Source organism: Barbatula barbatula (genome assembly GCF_947034865.1).
Source record: "Barbatula barbatula genome assembly, chromosome: 6".
NCBI lineage: Eukaryota > Metazoa > Chordata > Actinopteri > Cypriniformes > Nemacheilidae > Barbatula > Barbatula barbatula.
Genome location: NC_136765.1, coordinates 19,923,381 through 19,941,129, shown reverse-complemented (window position 1 = coordinate 19,941,129; position 17,749 = coordinate 19,923,381). Strand labels below are relative to the sequence as shown.

The 17,749-nt window shown below is 39.3% G+C and overlaps 2 protein-coding genes across 3 annotated transcripts; both read right to left on the bottom strand.

The window, feature by feature from the left end:
• Positions 1-264: 264 nt before the first annotated feature.
• Positions 265-7,219, bottom strand: slc16a9a (solute carrier family 16 member 9a). Of its 2 annotated transcripts, XM_079458744.1 has the most exons (7): positions 7,027-7,219; positions 6,616-6,927; positions 5,854-6,087; positions 3,402-3,545; positions 2,830-2,925; positions 1,797-2,672; positions 265-1,698 (listed from the first exon to the last, which is right to left on the bottom strand). In XM_079458744.1, the coding sequence occupies exons 3-7, from the start codon at positions 6,056-6,058 to the stop codon at positions 1,490-1,492; spliced, it is 1,530 nt and encodes a 509-aa protein (XP_079314870.1). In that variant the 5' UTR covers positions 6,059-6,087; positions 6,616-6,927; positions 7,027-7,219; the 3' UTR covers positions 265-1,489. The 2 variants fall into 2 exon arrangements, with proteins under 2 accessions (XP_079314870.1, XP_079314871.1); XM_079458745.1 differs by lacking the exon at positions 7,027-7,219 and having other exon boundaries at positions 5,854-6,084; positions 6,616-6,696.
• A 2,228-nt stretch (positions 7,220-9,447) lies between these two features.
• ccdc6a (coiled-coil domain containing 6a) lies at positions 9,448-17,577 on the bottom strand. The gene is made up of 9 exons (XM_079459068.1): positions 17,087-17,577; positions 15,970-16,119; positions 15,234-15,362; positions 14,869-14,972; positions 14,592-14,752; positions 13,726-13,882; positions 13,098-13,198; positions 12,392-12,513; positions 9,448-10,805 (listed from the first exon to the last, which is right to left on the bottom strand). Exons 1-9 carry the CDS (start codon positions 17,378-17,380, stop codon positions 10,632-10,634), a joined length of 1,392 nt encoding a protein of 463 aa, XP_079315194.1. The 5' UTR covers positions 17,381-17,577; the 3' UTR covers positions 9,448-10,631.
• Between the last annotated feature and the right edge of the window lie 172 nt (positions 17,578-17,749).

Below are 17,749 nucleotides of genomic sequence, written 5' to 3'. Positions count from 1 at the left end.
TATACATTAATGTTCAAAAGTTGGCAGCCACTGTGAAGTCAAGTTATTAGGGATGCATTATTTGATGAGAAATTACAACATTATACTACATTATCATGTTTAAAATGACAATTTGTGGAAATATTAAAAGGGCACTTAACTAACCTTAGAAACAAGACCTCAAGATTATGCAACATTATTGGTAGCAAACTGGTATGTGTGTCCTGACTCATAATAAGGCATATTATACATGTGTGTGAAATCGAAACACTTTACAGACTAAACAAATGCTCAAAGTGATTGTATTCTAGCTAATACTTACAGAACACAATTTGAAAGTTTGAAACAAGTGGATATTTCTCCTTACACAATGAGCACAAAGTAAAAAAAAAGATTAAGATGAATTGTGGATCATAATAATAGTTATTTATATTCAGACTTTACAAACAGTACTTTACAAATTAGTTCTTAAAAAAGTACAGACAGGTCATCTATCAAGAGTAAAAACTGTCATTATGCTGCTTGACAAAACTTCATAAAGACTCTTTGGTCACAGAAAAAAGGTTAGTGGCCTTTTACGCATAATAAAAGACAGAAAACTACTAACATATGAAAATAATAACACTGATATTTCAAATAATAAAAAATAGTGCTGTCAGGGACCAGCCTGTCAAAAATAGACAGTATTACAAGACACAACACACAGTATTTTGCAGTCACAGTATCTAACTCTTCTTTTTTTCCTCATATTCTTGTATTTAAGAAAACTTATGAGATATTATAAGAGATACAGAACATAAAGATTGCCTTAATCAAAACAAACTAATATAAATAAAACTGATAATTATGTTTAAAAGTAAGGCCTTTTCATTGCCAGGTAAATTAAGTTGGTTGCAAACTTGGAAAAACATATCCATCCGGTTTGAACTTGTGCGTGAAAAAGAGGTGACAAGAAAAATAATATGCAGTCTAGTCCCGGATGCATTAAAGGCATTGCTTCAAGTCCTTCTCAGGAACAACAATGGAAGTCTTTGGATCTAGGTAAGTGCAGTGAAAAACATTCATATAAACATTCCAGGATTCTCCACAACAGTTGTCCTTCAAGGAAGCTTGTGTATGTCACAGGTTATTGGAGTTCATGTACGTCAAACTGACATCTCAGAGAGTAAATCAAAACAAGGCCTAAAGAACATCAGTGTCAGTAAACAATCTACTAATAAACTATTAGGAAATTAATTCTGCTATAGGTATTGCATACCTGTATAATCCTAAAAAATTAGGCAGTCTTTATTGGCATCTAACATAAAAAGTATACTGTACCCTTTCAAAAATGACAGGTTTTGTAGAATAAAACTCAAATTGCATCGGTCTTCAAGACTTACTAAGGTATGAAGAGTCCCCTGGCATGCGTTAAATCCAAGAAAAGGGAAAAAGCTTTAAGTAGAGCTTGACTGTACATATTCTTGAAAATGTTAACGCCAGGGTCAGTTTTAGTGAAATACTGTACTGTTTAAGCCACAGAGGCTACTTTGTCACATTCAGAAGTGTGCTGTTGTTGTGAATTGTTGACATCCTCCTCTGCTGGTGAATTTTCCTTCTCCCTAATCTTGTTCCAGCAAGGCAGAGTGGCCAGAAACAAAAACAAGCTAGAGACGATGACGCAAGTGCCACTGAAGTAGAACGCCAAGTCGTATGATTGAGTCCAGTCAAAGAACCAACCTGTAAGAGAAAACAAAGCAGTATTGTATTTTTAATGACTCTCTGTTTTTATGATTTGTCCTATATTTATTATGAGTAATGTGTTGGGCTAGTCTTACCTACGACAGGTGGTCCGAGCATGATTCCAAACCCTCCGAAACACATGAGAATGCCATGAGCCTGACTGAGTCTCTTCATGCCCACAATCTTAGTAGTGATATAAGATGTGAGTGACCAGTTCCCTGAGAAAAACCCAACCACGGCCGACAGCACTTGCAGTTCAAGGTAGCTTTTAGACAATGGGATGAGCAGCAGTGCCACGCCTGTGCCCATCAGTGTGAGGGCGAACATGAACAGACTGTTCACCCATCGCAAGTCAGCCAAGACACCAAGCACCAGCTTACCGATGCCCGTTGTCAAGGCAACAATGGAGACGAGGGGTATAAGTGCAATACCGTCAATAAGGCCCTTGCTCTGGGCAACGTCCTCCATAAAGAGAACAGGTGGAAAGGCCCCTAAGCTAAACAGGAACACGGCAATGCAGAAAGACACAAAGACACGGTCCTGTAGGAGCTCTACAGTCTCGCACAGGTACTGTCTGTAGGGCCGCATCCACTTTTTAACGACTCCTGCTACTATTGAACATGACAGCACCCCACCCCTGGTGCTGCCCTCAGTGTTTTGCAGGACATTTGGTTCTATGGGCATCAACAGTTTCATAGCGGTTGTGTTATCTGCCGAGCCGGGTGTGGTTTTGATGTTGCCCGAGTCAATGATAATGGCAGTAGGCTTGGTGTAGAGTGGTTCCTCTGTACGCTGTATAGCAGCTTTTTGTTTCAAATAATAACCAGGCAGGTTCAAAGGTCGCATAGGGCCAGCGCATGCCATCAGGTTGAGCGCCAGCGCCCCGATGATAAGCAGGCAGCCTTCCAATCCAAACAAGTCGATGAGCTCATTCTGGACTGTAGCATAAATGAATCCGCCCACACTTGAACCTGAGACATATGTACAGAATGAACGTTGAGCATTTCTCCATCAAGACAAACGGTTCTGCATTATGCTAAAACATATTTCTATTTCCAGATTATTATATTTTGTTCAATAATGTGGAGTTATAGAGAATGTAGTGTGTAGAAAGACATAGTGTCACACCTGTGGTGACAATGCCCAAAGCTAGGCCACGCCTCTTTTCAAAATACTGGCAGGTTATGGTCAATGTGGCAGCGTAGACAAGTCCACACCCCATACCTTAAACACAAACACAAATGTAAGAGTCATATTAAAAAAAATTTAATGCTGTGAAACTAGACAATCTTAACATTAGTATGAATGGGAATAGCAAAAGTGAAAAATGCACAATTGCACTATAAAATCTAAGTCAGGAGGAAAAAAGGAGGTGAGGGTACTTCGCAAGAACAATGAAAACACGAATGCGTGCCTAAACTGTTAGTCTGGTGTTTTGTATTGTATTAGTGAGCAGCGTGTATTTGTGTGTGGGCCTGCGCTGGAAACAGTGATCGTATCACTTTCAAATAGCAGCTCGGTTACAAACACAATGTTGCATTACATAACTACCTTGGCACGAACTTACAAACATGCGCAAAAACAGTGTATCAACACTCTACAAATAGTATGTCCTGAGAACATCAATACGAGACATTTCTAAACATGCACAATGCTTTGAAGGTCACAAAAACAGACATATTCAAGAAAAAGTTTCATACCTACAACAATGCCATAGGAGAAGATGAGGAAAGAGACATTTGGGGCAAATGCACTCAACATCAGACCCCCCGCCACCATTACACCACTGAACACGGTAACCGGCTGGGCACCGAAATTTACCACACAGGCACTGCACACTGGACCTGCACAGAGAGAGACAAAGACACATTTTACTGAATGAAAAGGTAAATTTACAATAGAACAAAATTTCACACCAAAATCAAGCCAAACTAAAAATGTCCTTTCCTGCCACTGACAGAATAATCTTTATCTGCCATAGAACTCTACCGTATTCTTTCTAAATGATCTGAATTTATCTGAACATTTTTGACAATAAATCACTTAATGGCATCATACATAAACATGGTGTTCTTTCAGACTCGCATAAAAGTGACAAAATTGGCCAAACATGCGTTGGACTTAAAAATATAAATATGCAGTATCAGTATTTTTCCATTGTATGATGAACTTGATCCTAAAATAAGAAAGAAATAATTGGAAAGACATTTAAAGACCACTAACATGAACATGCTATTATTGGAGTGTTGGTGGGGGCGGTTTACAGATATAAAATGGACACAGCTGCACTTCAATGGAGAACACTAAGGGTTTGTGTGACACATAAAGCAAATATTTAAGTAAAATGAATACAAATAGCACACTTGATGATTAAATGAGTTGAATGTTCTATATTAATGTGCATACCACGTGTAATTTAAGGTTCTGGCCCTTTAAATACACGTGCAATAGATCGAAACGGCTTAAATATAGCCACTGAATCTTATAATAAATAACAATGAGACAATCTTAATACGGCTAAAGTGTCTGGAGAGCATCTGCTGAGAACAAAATGAACTAAAAGACTCATAGTCAGACAGATGGGCCGTGTGTTTGTGCCATCTGAGATCATTTATCTCCTCTTCTTTATTTTGACAGCTCATTAAACTTGGAACTCACTGGTATGCGATACTTCATAGTTCATACCGTATAACTTTACGGCCAAATGCCCTCAAACACACCTAAGACTAGCCAATAGGAAGATGATGAACACTTAACTGATTTTGGCTTTTCCAAAGTAGTGCTTAATTTAAAACGCGCCAAAACATGGAATGAATAATTTTATTTAGTGAGGATTATGCTCAATTCAGGATAATGCTCAATTGCTTCTTAAGTAAATTGAACTTGTTTTCAAGGGTGTTCACATTTTTATTGGTTAGCTGTAAATTGGCAGCTGAGGTGCCAGTAAGACATTTTTCATGTAAAATAAAGTTTCTGTTGTTTGAAAATGTGCAGTCATTTTCTGTAATTTTACTTTTTTTACCATATTACATAAATCTGACAAATCTATCAAAAAGTAAAATTCTGTAAATTACAGTTTACAGTGTAGACTAAGACAAATAAGATTTAGTTGCAGCATATACAGCATAATAATAGATACCCAATGGTATATTAATGGGCCATATGATCAGAAGTTGAGGCACAATACAGTGCTAAATAAGATTTCATTTGCATAAATCAGACTCCCAACAACTCCTTCCCCTCCCCTCTAAATCCCTTTTCCTTTGCGTCAGCAACAGTATGAATAGGGCACACTCTCACACACAACCATGACACTGACATTTCTGTCCAGTCATGGCTTTTACTAGCGTGACGATAGACCGGACAGAATCCAGCTATGTCTGTAAACATAACCTGACACCTGAAAAACATACGCACCAACGTATGTACGCTTAGCCTGGGCTGAACCTTTAGCTCCTGTGAGATGAGAAAGGGCAATCGTTCTTGTTTCCAGATCACAATGTTATGATGTTTTTCCTCATGTAAGCAAAGAAGATGATTGAAACTGTAACTATCTGCTATGCAGATAGCAGTGAGTAACTAATGTAAACAAGCAGATCATTTCTCTCGCTATCTATTAGCACAATCCTTTTTATCTAAGATGGTATTAGAACACTGCTTGTAATGTGAATAAACAACATTATGTTGCGGTTTGTGTGACTTTTATGTTGAATTGGATGCGTTAGGACAGATATACAGGTCTGGCCATAATACGGAACAGTAAGCTAATCTATAAATTTATCTCATTAATGATTGATCTGTATTTTGTCTTGTTTACAATGATTTAAAATACATCAATTAAAAATATTAAAACAAAATTGTATTATCTTAAATATTTTTTAAGTCAAACGTTTGTAAGAATCTTACTGGAAAACTATACTAATATAATTAAGATAAAGAAGCGCATTGTTTGCAATCTCTCCTTTGGTCTATTTAGCTATTAACTGTCTAGCTCTTTCAGAATGTCAAGCACTCATTTATGGCTGCATGATTCCGCAGACAGATTTCATGCTCACAACGTTCATAACACAAGCACAAAAGGAGTTTAAAGCAACCTGATTCAGATTTTTCTCACATATTCACACCCACATACAATAAATAATGAGTACTCACTGGTGATGAGAGCCACCCCAGACACCATGGATCCAACCCAAGCTGTCATGCCTTTTCCTTCCTGAAAGGTGATCAGCCACTCAGGGTACAGCACCCCGACAGACTGGGGCGATCCAAAAGACAGCAACTGGGCCATGAAAGAGGCCAAAATGATAATCCAGCCCCATCCACCGTCTAAAGCACCCTCACCCTTTACAGCACCCATTCTCAGCACTGACTTAACACAGGGACCTACTAAAAGACAGAACGAGAGATAAGTATGTGTAATAAATAGATATTTGACATTACATATCAAGCAGTGACTGCAGTGTCCTGCACTGTGGCTTCATCAACGTATTAATGCAATTATTTACTTAAATATGTTGGAATTTATATGCATTTGAAACAATCTCTAGTGGCATGGTTGATGACATCATCTACAACATTAAATATTATGATATATTTGGTAAATTACTTTAAAGTCTTGCAGTTTAACGTGTTAAATCTCTATCGGGAATATTTAAAACAGCATTTTTTAGCATTATTATATGTTATGCAAGCATTATATTACATGGGTCAAAGACTACATGAAATATTTGAAGTTTTTTAAATGCATTTTTCACACGCCGCATTATATATTAGGCTAATTCAAAAAAAGTTTTGCCTTACAATTAATGCAGCAAAACACACAATCGTTTCATATTCACGTATTTTTACCTCAAAAAACGCAATGACCTTATTATTTAAGCTGTTAAAATGAAACGTAAAAAGCGTGACACTCACTACAGATGGATGTTGATCTCTTTCGCAGAGCGCACTCCGCTGAACCGCTCGCTCCTCTACTGAATACCTTCGCACGCTCAGCATCGCTCGCCCCCTTGTTTTGGGGGGTTCTGGAAACCACACCTCAGAGGAGGAGAGTCCACTGACCGGACTGCCTTCCTATCAGCCTTTCTCTTCGCATTCGGTCATCGATTTGTAATACGAAGAGGTTACATCAATATTTATGCTGTGTTACATCCCGCAGACGCTGGAGCGCGCGTGTCTGCATCGTTTGCTTGCGCGCAGTTGTTCTTCAACGCAGCTTTTCTTTGACTAAAAACAGACAGTCATGAATTACATTACTCTGTTCATTTCCACTTTATAGAATACATATTCTTATATAAAATAGGATTTTGTTGTGGGAAACCTCACCTACTGAGAAGCGTGCGTAGGCCACTGTATGTACTGGTGAGGGGTGATGACAGCAGGCGCGCATCGGGGCGCGCACTCTAAATGCCTCTGGAGAAAGGTTCACGTCTGTGCTTTATTTGAGTCTAAGTTAGGTTGTACATTACGGACAGAGCACGAGCACGTGTACATTTCTCAGCATGTGTCCCACTTTCCCGTGAAATAAAGAACCGGTTAGAAGCTGTTCTCACCAGTCACACCGCTTTAACGGACAGCTCAATTGGCACAGCAAAAAGTGACAAAGGGCGTCTCTGTTGTTTTCATTGGATGTTCCAGATAATACTTTATAGTTATAGTAACACAATAATATATACATGGTCAGTTTTAGTTCCTATGAAGTGATGTGGTGGAAGAATAAAAGAAAAATCAAATTAAACTTTATTGTATGGAAGAAATATTAAAACCAAGAATATCAATTTAAAGGTTCACTTTAAGCCGGTAAGACTCAGAGTAAAATGTTAACTCATTTACAGTCTTAAACAAAAAGGTGCTGCAAAAGCTTCTTCAAATTATGCCATTTTGGTTTCCCCAAGAAACCTTTCAGGTTCTTAAAATAACTATTTCTCTCTTACTTCTATAGTCTTTGGTGAATCTGAAAGAATATTTATGGAACCATTCTTCACAAAATGTTTTTTCTTTGGCATTGTCTTTAGAAAAGAGTAAAGTTAGTTCAGGTGCTCAAATCTGATTTTACGACGACAGGTATTATAATTGTGCTGATATAGGACCAGAACCATATGGCATGGTCTTTATTACGGGTTCTAATGTTTCGTATTTGTACTGTTTGGGTTTTCTTGTTCTTTTTATAGGCACCTACTTGGCTATAGAGCAAACATCATACCTCATATTAATAAAATTGTTGGGTTTATGCAGTACAGTACTTGCTCTCTCAGTTGCAGTAACTAGAGTAAAACTCATAAAAGAAGTTAAGAGGGTGAACATCTACATCTTCCCACCATTCTCTTTCACTGTTCTCTGTCTGGGTGGTCAGCTGAGGGTCAGGCAGATTGGGCTTTAAGCCCACCAAGATCCTGTTCCCACACACACATAAAACGAGACGTTCCGTAATCCTCTCTTGACATGAAAAGAGAGTGGACAAAAAGAAAACAGAAAGAACAGAACACTTAATTGTATTTGCCTCATATCACCTTTTTGGATAACATCGGTTCAGCTTGACCGTTGCTTGACTGCAGGCGACTGGGAAACCAATGGGATATCTGGACAAAACTTTTATAGAAAACAGAGGTTAAAAAAATAAACATTGATTTTGTCAGTATTTTTGTTCCCACATTCATTTTGCTTCTTTTATTGTACAGTTTTGTGAGTCAGATAAAGCATCAATGTGTCAGAATAGATGAAGACTCAGAGCATGAGAAAACATCTTTGAGTAACTAAGATATGAGATTGACATGATTAGTTCAGTTATAATAATCACATATAACACACTGAAGAGCTTTCTTCTCTGGAAAAACAATGGTAGTGTGACTCGATCCCAATGTTAACTATGAGCTCTTATATCCATTTTCACAAGAGCGGACACACACAGGGACACAAACCTTTCCAAGTAACCTCCACGATATCTTGACACTACCTTCCTTTGTTTCCTTCTTTCTTTTATTAGGCATTTCCCAGTAGTTACACTCCTGTCTTAATCTATTTTAGTCGCTTGCATTCAGTACATAAAGCATCCCCTGGTATTAAGAAAATAAATTAAGTGTAAAATTTTATTTTCTATAGAATGCTCACATTGCTTATCAGTTGGTAAACTACATTCACTTTTTTGATTGGTTCTTTCATAACCACATACACAGAAAACTGTGATAGTGAATCTCACATGAATAAAGTTCGAGGGTCGTCTAAAACTTCTCTTACCATCCCAGCCAGGCAGAACTGGTCTGAACCAGGTGAGAGTGGTCGACGCCAGAAAGAAAGCGCCACAGGACAGCTTATACTGAAATACTTGTGCAGGGATTACCACACAGTTGAGGGACTGACTCTGTGTGTGTGTGTGTGTGTGTGAGAAACTGGGCCCGGCGTAAGCACCTATAAGTAATTCGATAAGAAAACTGTGATGAGGCGATAGGAAGTGCCAAACAGGTGTAAAGTATTACCTGCCATATCGCTTCAAAGGAGCTGATATTGGAAATAAGGGGGTCAAAATGTCCAGCCTGCCTAAACCTGTAGTGTGAGGGTCGAGGGTCAAAGGTCATTAGACAACAGCAGGTGCTGCAATGCAATTAAAAAAAACGAGTTTAGAAGGTTACTATTTACAGTTCCAGAAGGACAATAAAGTTTGTATTAAATATTCCTACTCACACAAACAGTAATTCATGACAGAATTTTCATTATTGTGTTGAATATCCCCTGAAGAACTTCAAAAATGGTGAAATGTATTACCTTATCATTTATTTCACACAGTAATAGAAGCCTTACATACCTTCCACCAACTTTTTATAGTTTGGTTAGTTCAATCGCACAAACATGCATGAAAAAAACAAAACCACACAAGATTTCATTTGTACAAGCATTTAATCATGTTGAGTTTATTGTTCAACAGTACCTTGTTTTGTTGCATCACGTTGGTTCATGTTTAGTTATATGACACTGGCATTAAGCAAAAGATCTCCATCTGAATAAGCATTCAGAGCTCTCGGTTTACAGCGAGGGCTCTAAGAGAGGTTGGTCTGCTGATCAGAAACCAGTATTGACTTTTGTTTTTGTAGTGGGTCAGCAGGGAGACTGGTCCCCGACCAGCAGTCGTGGGAAACCTCTGTGGCTGTGCAGACACACACAAACACCTGCAGACATAAACACTATAAAACCATTATAATACACACGCAGAGGCAACAAGTGCTGTTTCAGTACATTTCAGTCTGTCTTTACCATCAACTACATGCTGCCAACTAGAGCCACGCACACATCTGTTTTACAAGCAAAAACCGCCTAAAATAAACAAAAAGAAAATTGCTAAATAGTTTTACACTGCCTCCCCCATGTTAAATGTACTGGGATTCAAGCCTTCCTCTTCTACAGTTGAGGAGATGCTCTCCAATGTGAGGAAAGATGTGTCCAATTGAGCTTCATTATTGACAGCATTTACTCATTTATTTAAAGGAAATGTTTGAGTACTTTTAACAGTCAATCTGTTAAAATAGTTAAGATTTAATAGGGGAAGGGAAAAGACTTAAGAACTTCCCCCCAAAAAAATGTCAAACACACGCAGCTAACACACTCAACAAACACACTCAACAACCCTGATAAATGATCTTGTAGATCGAACCCTTCCGAAACCAGCTTGATCACTTTACATAAAAATCACGGTAAGAATAATGCAAATTAACAGCATGGGTGTGGCTATGGGGTCTGTCAGTTGACCAAGCATCTACACGTTCTCCTTTTTCACTTTTACAAGTCCTTTCGTTTCCCAGTTCACAAATTCCACTTCCATATTCCCTCCTTTCGCTTCCAATGTTTGCTCAGTGAAGGATCACCGAGTTGTTATCATTGTTGTAGTAGTAGTGTAGCCTGGCCTGGAGTAGCCTAGCTTAAGGTAGCGCATGTTGCATGCATTAAGGCTGAGTGGAGGGGTTCTGTGATGTCACAGAGTGGGAGGAGCCAGAATATAGCATCGGCTGTGCGGGTGGCGGTGGAGGGTGCTGTGCCCCAGAGTGTGTGTTGGGGGAAGGTGGCGGCGTTGGACGCTTGAACTTATCTGGGCTGGTGCTTCTCCTTGGGGATGGCCTCTGTGAAACGAAACAAGAATTAAAACCAAGAAATTTCTTATGTGATACAATGCAAACAATACTGCAAGTCATGCTGTTTTTGCTACATAAATGCACATCTGACCTGAACAAACGTTTTTGTTCTGGTTTACTGTACCTCAAAGCATGTTTAACCACCTAAAGGTACACTTGTCCAATGTCACTCTTAGTTTATAGACTGTTTATAGATTGTGCATGCATACAAGCAAAGTATAAAAAGTGCAAAGGTGACCCTTTGAGTGATTGTCGTGTTAATGACAGAAGGTTTGGCTTTTGTTTATCAGAGCAAGCAAACATTTTCATGGCACTGCAGGACATGAAAGAGAGCCAGTTGCTAAAACAAGCAAGTCACTGTTGCCATATCCACATGTTTGACATAATCCATTTATATCAAAGAAACTCTATTAAAAGGGCATTCAAAATATTAAAAACTGAATGTCTTTCTTTGAAAGCTTGAGGTGGTCACAAGTGTAGTGAGAAGTTCACTTTTGGTGTTATCTAACAAGTTCAAATGCCATATTAGAATATATCTGATGGAGGTTATGTAGACTGGATCTGCTGTGAGATAGAGGTGACACAATGATATATCTGAAAGGAACAAGTATTGTGATGTTCACTCAGCTCAAATGCAAAATAACCCAAAACATACATACACAAGCATACATAAGCTGCCACTGAGACCAGTAAAATTATAACTTCATAGCTAACTTATTTATCTGCTGGCTGACTTTAACCTGATAAAGGGACACATTAAAAAAGCATGTTTCCGTTGACATTTCTCTCAACCATCCTGAATGGCGTAAACGAATGATGAATAAACATACTAGAAACAATTAATAATCGCATTAGCAAAGATAAACGTTTTTAGACACTCAGCAATCAGACATTTACAAAATCCAAAGCTATAGTGTGACTCAAAAACAAGTTATCAAATAACAGAAGTGATGAAAGAGCAATGAAAGAATGTCCAGCTCTCATCTGATCTGAACTGGAAAGAACCTGGTCTTGTCACATACAAAGTAATTTTTAAACCACTTTATCTTCCCCTTTCTATTCAACCATACCTACCATTTGACCCTTTCTGTTCCAAATCGAAGATAAATGAATTGCATTGTGTACGTTAAATAGTGAAACTTTAATCTCACAAAAGATGCTGTAGTGATGCAAGTCATAGCATGCTGTACTTGGTTTCAAAATGTTCTGGTGCAAAGTAATATGTAAGAGTTTATAGACTGAATGGGTATGTGCGACCTGAATGAAAAAACCCAAGTTTACAACTATCAGTCCTGAGCTTTAATATTATATGTATTACTTTCTCAACAGTCATCATCACTTCTGCACCAATTCAGATTGTTCCAAATGTGCACCAATGTGCATTGTTCCAAAATAGCTTTACAGAAGAAAATATAGAAAGAATACAAAGCTACCAAAATAATCCAAAATAACATTTTCTGTATATAACGCAACAATCTGCTAATAAGGCTAGTTGCATTTAGAGTTTTTTTGTGAGAGACAGTGTGTTGAAGTACTTATAAACAGAGAACTAGATATGTATAGCATGCACACACCTGTACAGCGTGTGAGGGTCCCGGGTGGATGTGTAGCCCAGGTGATGTGTAGTGAGGAAGTGGTGCTCGGCTAAGGGTGGCCGGAGGGGTGAAGCCAACAGTGTGACTAGCGTACGACAAACCTGGTATGAAAGAGAAACAAAAGATCAATTGCAAGTGTGAGATCGTCTATCCGTCAATCTAAAACCAAGAGTCTGAGGTTTGGCTGATCAGTATGGCCCACAAGCAAACACATCAGGAAGATGCAGATCAAAACCTTCCTGCATACTACATCAAACAACTGCCACTAATAAGGCTTATGGATCGCCAAGCTTTACAGGCCTACTTGTTATAAAACAAAATTCCCTAGACAGACAATAAAACCCTGCAATTTCCACCACACCACGTTATAGTGTAGTGTAGTTATAAAAACACTCCATAAAAGCCATACATTTTTGTCTTTTCTTAATCATCACCCAATGTAATGACTCAATGTAAAGATCTGTGTGTAATCTAAACGTAAGTTAAAATGGTTCACAAAAAAATAGGGATGGTATGAAACCAATCGGAGCATGTAATAATGGTAATGAAATGTCTGTGGTAATGCACATTGCACTCTGCACCAAAAATGACTAAGCTATGATTAAGAGGCCTGAAGTGCGTATTAAAATTTATGCTGTGAGCATTGAAATAAGAGATTAAATGATATAACTGTGTGGGGACATACCAGGTGAGATGGGCCGGCTTGAGGAGGGAGACGGGGTGTAAGGTATAGGGCTGGACACTGTACGAGCTCTTAGTCCCTGAGCAGACATCTCATTAAAATATCTGCAGAGAGAGAGAGAGAGAGAGAGAGAGAGAGAGAGATAGAGAGTGTGAGAGGCATAGACACTCTTAGATACATTTTGCTGTTTGTATCTCAAGTTTCTGTTTCAAGACTTTTTAATATCATTATATTGTAATATTGGTGATTTAAAAGTAACAATGGTGCTTGAAGTGTGAACTCAATGCTGTTCTTTATTGAGTGAAAATGTAGTAAAAAAGGAGTAATATGTTTGAAAAATGTGTATATTGCCAACATGAGATGAAACTCAAGGTATTTCAGCTAAGAGCATGGGTGCAGACATGCTGAGATCACATGACTGGCCGAATTCTGCTCTCATATCGATACTTTCATTTGCAGAATATATAAATCAAGGCTGAGATTGAACAGTGAATCTCTTAAATCCTAACTGAAAGCCTTGTTTTGCCAGGTGTCAGAGAAACAAGAAATATGACAGCATGCACCTTTAAGACTAACCTGTGTGGTTACTGACTGTCTGGATTAATATATGCGTAAAAAATATCATCTTTACCTCTCGTCATCCATCTCCAGACTGCTCTCACTCTCTGACAGCTGTCTGCACAGCGCCTCTCTCCTCTCCATCTCTCTCTGGAGTTTCCTCTGCAGTCGAATGTTTTCTTCTCTCATCTGCCTTTCCTCCTCAATATACTGGGCCCGTTTCTCTGTGTCTGGATAAAAAAAGAGATGTGTTATATTATGTTATATATATATTTTAGTGAATGTGTGCAGGGATGAAATTCTTATTTTAAAGGGATGAACAATGAATGAAAATCTGTAAACAGGTAACTGTCTGGCATACCAGGTGGCAATTTATGAAGTTGGGAGAATCTGATTGGATAACAGACATTCCAGGAGTGCTGATATAACACTAAATGTGATATAACATGCTGAAACATGAAAGATGCAAGAACCTTTGAGTAATGTCAAAGGAAATGTCTCCCTCTTGTGGCCAATACACATTCAAAAAATGTTTAAGTGGACTATTAAAGAATTTAGGAATGGCACACTTAAGCTGTGCTGTCACTTTCATGTTAATGAAGAGTACATTTGAGAATGCATGACACCAAAACATAAATCTCACACCTCACATTTGCATAGCAAGTTGCATGCAAACATTAACCAAGTCTTATTTTATTACTTGAATTCATAACTTTAAGTCATTGCCAGTTTATCAGAACTTAAGTAAAAAACAAATGCACAAACTCTTCTCCAGTGCAAGGGGTTGTTGGCAATACTACCCTAAATAATCAACCCTACTCTTGAATACAATATAGTATGGATACTATGCTGAGCAGAGTATGCTTTGTTGTGAGTGTGCGCTACTGGATGTAGAGAGGTTGCGTAAGAGTGCAGGTGTGCACAATGAGAGAAACTCACGCTGTAGTTCTGTGGTGCGGAGACTGCGTTTGAGCCTCTCCACTTCACTCTTCAGGAAGCGGATGTGCCGCATCATGTTCTCAGGAGAGTCAATCTCCATAGAAACTTCCCGTGGAGAAGGTGGGGCTGACACTGGCTGGTCAAGCTTCTCCTGCAGAATCCTGCCGATGAAAAGGAAGAGGTGATGTCATATGATAGTGATTGCAGGGCACATACACACTGGCTGAATTGAGCGAGCTGAGAAGAATCACCAAGATTATTTCACAGGTGACATTACCTTTTCTCTGCCTCCAATTTGTCCATGCGTTTCCAAAGTCGATTAACAAGTGCCTCCTGCTCCTGTTCGAGAGTGTTTTCCAAATCAATCTTTTCCCGACGGAGCTGCACACATTACATGAAATCAGGGATGTCAAAAGCGCCAAATCAACATATTACACAGGATTTTTAAAAGTATATGTACGTAGTTAGGGCCTTGCTGCATAAATGCTTATATTTAAATAATATTAAATCAGATAAAAATATCAGAAAAAGGTCTAAACTACTGTAATGTGGTTCATCGCCTGTGTTTTGTTGAAAGGTGGATGTTGTAAAAGGTTGGTTAATTTGGATTGGTCACAACAGTAAATTGTTTGAAGATGGTACCTGTTCTAAAGTAAGTTGTTTGGAGATGGTGTCATTCTCCAGTTTTTTTATCTTCTTCATCAATTTATTGACCTGGAACTCCTGTTCCTGCTCCAAGTGCTGTTCCAGCTCAGCCTTTTCATGCTGAAGCTGTAAGAGAGGTAAAAAGCATAAATATATATGACAACATATGTATGTACAATAACACTCTTCCAGATCTAAACATGAAGGTCCTAAAAGTTTTGTGATTTAAAGCAAGTCAGAAATTGTGGCCCTCACCAAACAATAACAAAGAACATAAAAAAATGATGCTTGCTCAAATTCAGAAAAACATAAAAATATACACACAGTTGGTGTATGATTCATTACTATGCACGCTATTCATCCACAGAATACAACACACCTACTCAACACACACACACAGCATAAACAATGTAATCTGGTCTCTGTTGAGAAGAGGCAGAATCAGGCTGACTAATGATCACATTCCCTAAAGACTCTCTAGCATGATTTATCATAACTTTTGTTCAATTAAATGTATCACCATCAAATACACCCTTTATAAAATACAAGCTTTCATGCAACATCATGAAGATGCAATCTGCATCCCCACATAATGTTGTTTGAAAGTTACCCTAACTAAAAATTCAACCGCGATCCCGTTTCCGAGCCCAAACCTATCCGTTCTCCAAACAACGATCAGCTTTCCGAAAGCTCCTCTCTGACCGTGACCCCAAAGACACTAATAGGCTCTCACCTGCATGAGTTTCCTGGACAAGTCATTAGTGAGGAACTCCTCTTCTTTCTCATAGTTGACGGCGAGTGTCTCCTTCTCCTTTTGCAAAGCCTGGATCTTCTTAAACAAGGTGTTGGAGATGAACTCCTCTTCTTGTTCGGCACGCGCTTGCTGAAACATGACAAACACAAACGTTTTGGTTATGGCTAGGCCATTAAGTTTCTGCATTAGAGATGGAAACAACAGAATTGTGTAAATGTCCATCCATAACAAAAGGAGTTTATTATTGGGAATAATGTGTTTTACGATGATTTCCCACTTGAAAAGAATGATTTTGACAAGTAACGTTATCATACAAAAGCATTTGCTTTCAATAAGGCCCAACTATATACTATTATGGCATATCAAATCCACCAGAATTACACAATCATGATACGCATTTCAGACCAAACTGTTGCACAAGCAGAAATCACACACAACCACCACCAGATTTCCTCATTTAAGAATGAACTGAACACAAGTGTCAGTATTTTTCAACTGATACATATGAGTGTTGCCTCTTGGTCTAAATGCAGATGGCCTGAGTGCATGGCTGATTCACATACAGGATGTTGACGCATTAGAGCCAAATATTCCGTGTGCCAGCAAAGCCACCCTGACAGAGGCCTTATAATAAATCAATAACTAGTCCCTATCGTCAACCAAAACCTCAATTAACCTCACGTTCTGCAAGTCTTGAATCAAACCCACCACCATAATAAACCATGTGGTGAACCAGTAAACCCTTTACATGGTAGATGAACATATCAGACCACGGCCAGTGATGACCATTAAGAATAAAAAGCGACTGAACAGTGGTTTAAATATAGCTAACGTTTGGCATATTGCTGGTATTAACCCGCTATCAGGCTTTTTTGGCTTACATTAGTTATTATCCTTTCACAGCTAAGTAGCGTTAGCTGCGACATTAGCATGAACAACAAGAGCTAAACACCCCCCAAAATATCTCATTTTTTACTAAAAACAAGTCCATTTCAGAGCCACCTGTGAATCATAATACGCCACATACGTCTATCGAGGCCCTGAGGGTGTTGTCAGGTGTACAAGAGAGATTAACGGGAGGCAAGGGCCGACTCACGATAGTGACGCTGGCTTTGCGCAGGTCGCGGTTCTCCTCCTGCAGCGCTTTGCACTTCAGCTTGAACGTCTCGAGCTCGATCTTCAGCACTTTGTTCTCCTGCTGCAGCGACGCCAGACGGTTCGTCAGCTCCTCCAGCCGGGACTGCGAGATCACGACGCCCTGCCCTTTGCTGGCGGCGTTCGTGGTGGTCGCAGTGGTCTTAGAAGCGGCCGTGGAGGAGGACTGCGGGGTGGCGGAGCTGCTGCTGCTACCCGCGCCGTCCGTGTCGCTCTCGCTCGCGCTATCCGCCATGGTGTCGGGCGCTCGTTGCCTGGTGCTCGAAGTGGCTTTCCGTTGCTGTAGAATGAGGAGAGCGGAGCGAGTGTGGCCACACTAGAACGGGGACGGTCCAAGAAATGACTGGGCGTGCTGAAAGTGCATGGCAGTCGGGGGGTGGCGCCGTCATGTGGTGGAGAGGACAGTGTGTTTGTTTTTCTCTCGACCTGCCTGCCTTTTGGAAAGGTGGCACCTGGATGCTTTTCCGTGCAACGGGGTGAAACGTTGAGTAAGAGATAAAACACGGAGGTTAGGAGTGAAACAACGTGCCTGTATCGACAATATCAGTGATGTGAATATAGTGGACTGAAGTAGAAGTCAGAATAGAAGCGTAAATATTTGCGA

Coding starts and splice junctions, on each gene's coding strand:
- slc16a9a (XM_079458744.1), bottom strand. CDS start 6,058: ATGGGTGCTGTAAAGGGTGAGGGTGCTTTAGACGGTGGATGGGGCTGG. Junction 2,926..3,401: donor CTCCTATGGCATTGTTGTAG/GTATGAAACTTT, acceptor TTTGTGTTTAAG/GTATGGGGTGTGGACTTGTC. Junction 2,673..2,829: donor TTTGGGCATTGTCACCACAG/GTGTGACACTAT, acceptor CATATGTCTCAG/GTTCAAGTGTGGGCGGATTC.
- ccdc6a (XM_079459068.1), bottom strand. CDS start 17,380: ATGGCGGATAGCGCGAGCGAGAGCGACACGGACGGCGCGGGTAGCAGC. Junction 16,120..17,086: donor GCAAAGCCAGCGTCACTATC/GTGAGTCGGCCC, acceptor GTCATGTTTCAG/CAAGCGCGTGCCGAACAAGA. Junction 14,973..15,233: donor AACAACTTACTTTAGAACAG/GTACCATCTTCA, acceptor TAATGTGTGCAG/CTCCGTCGGGAAAAGATTGA.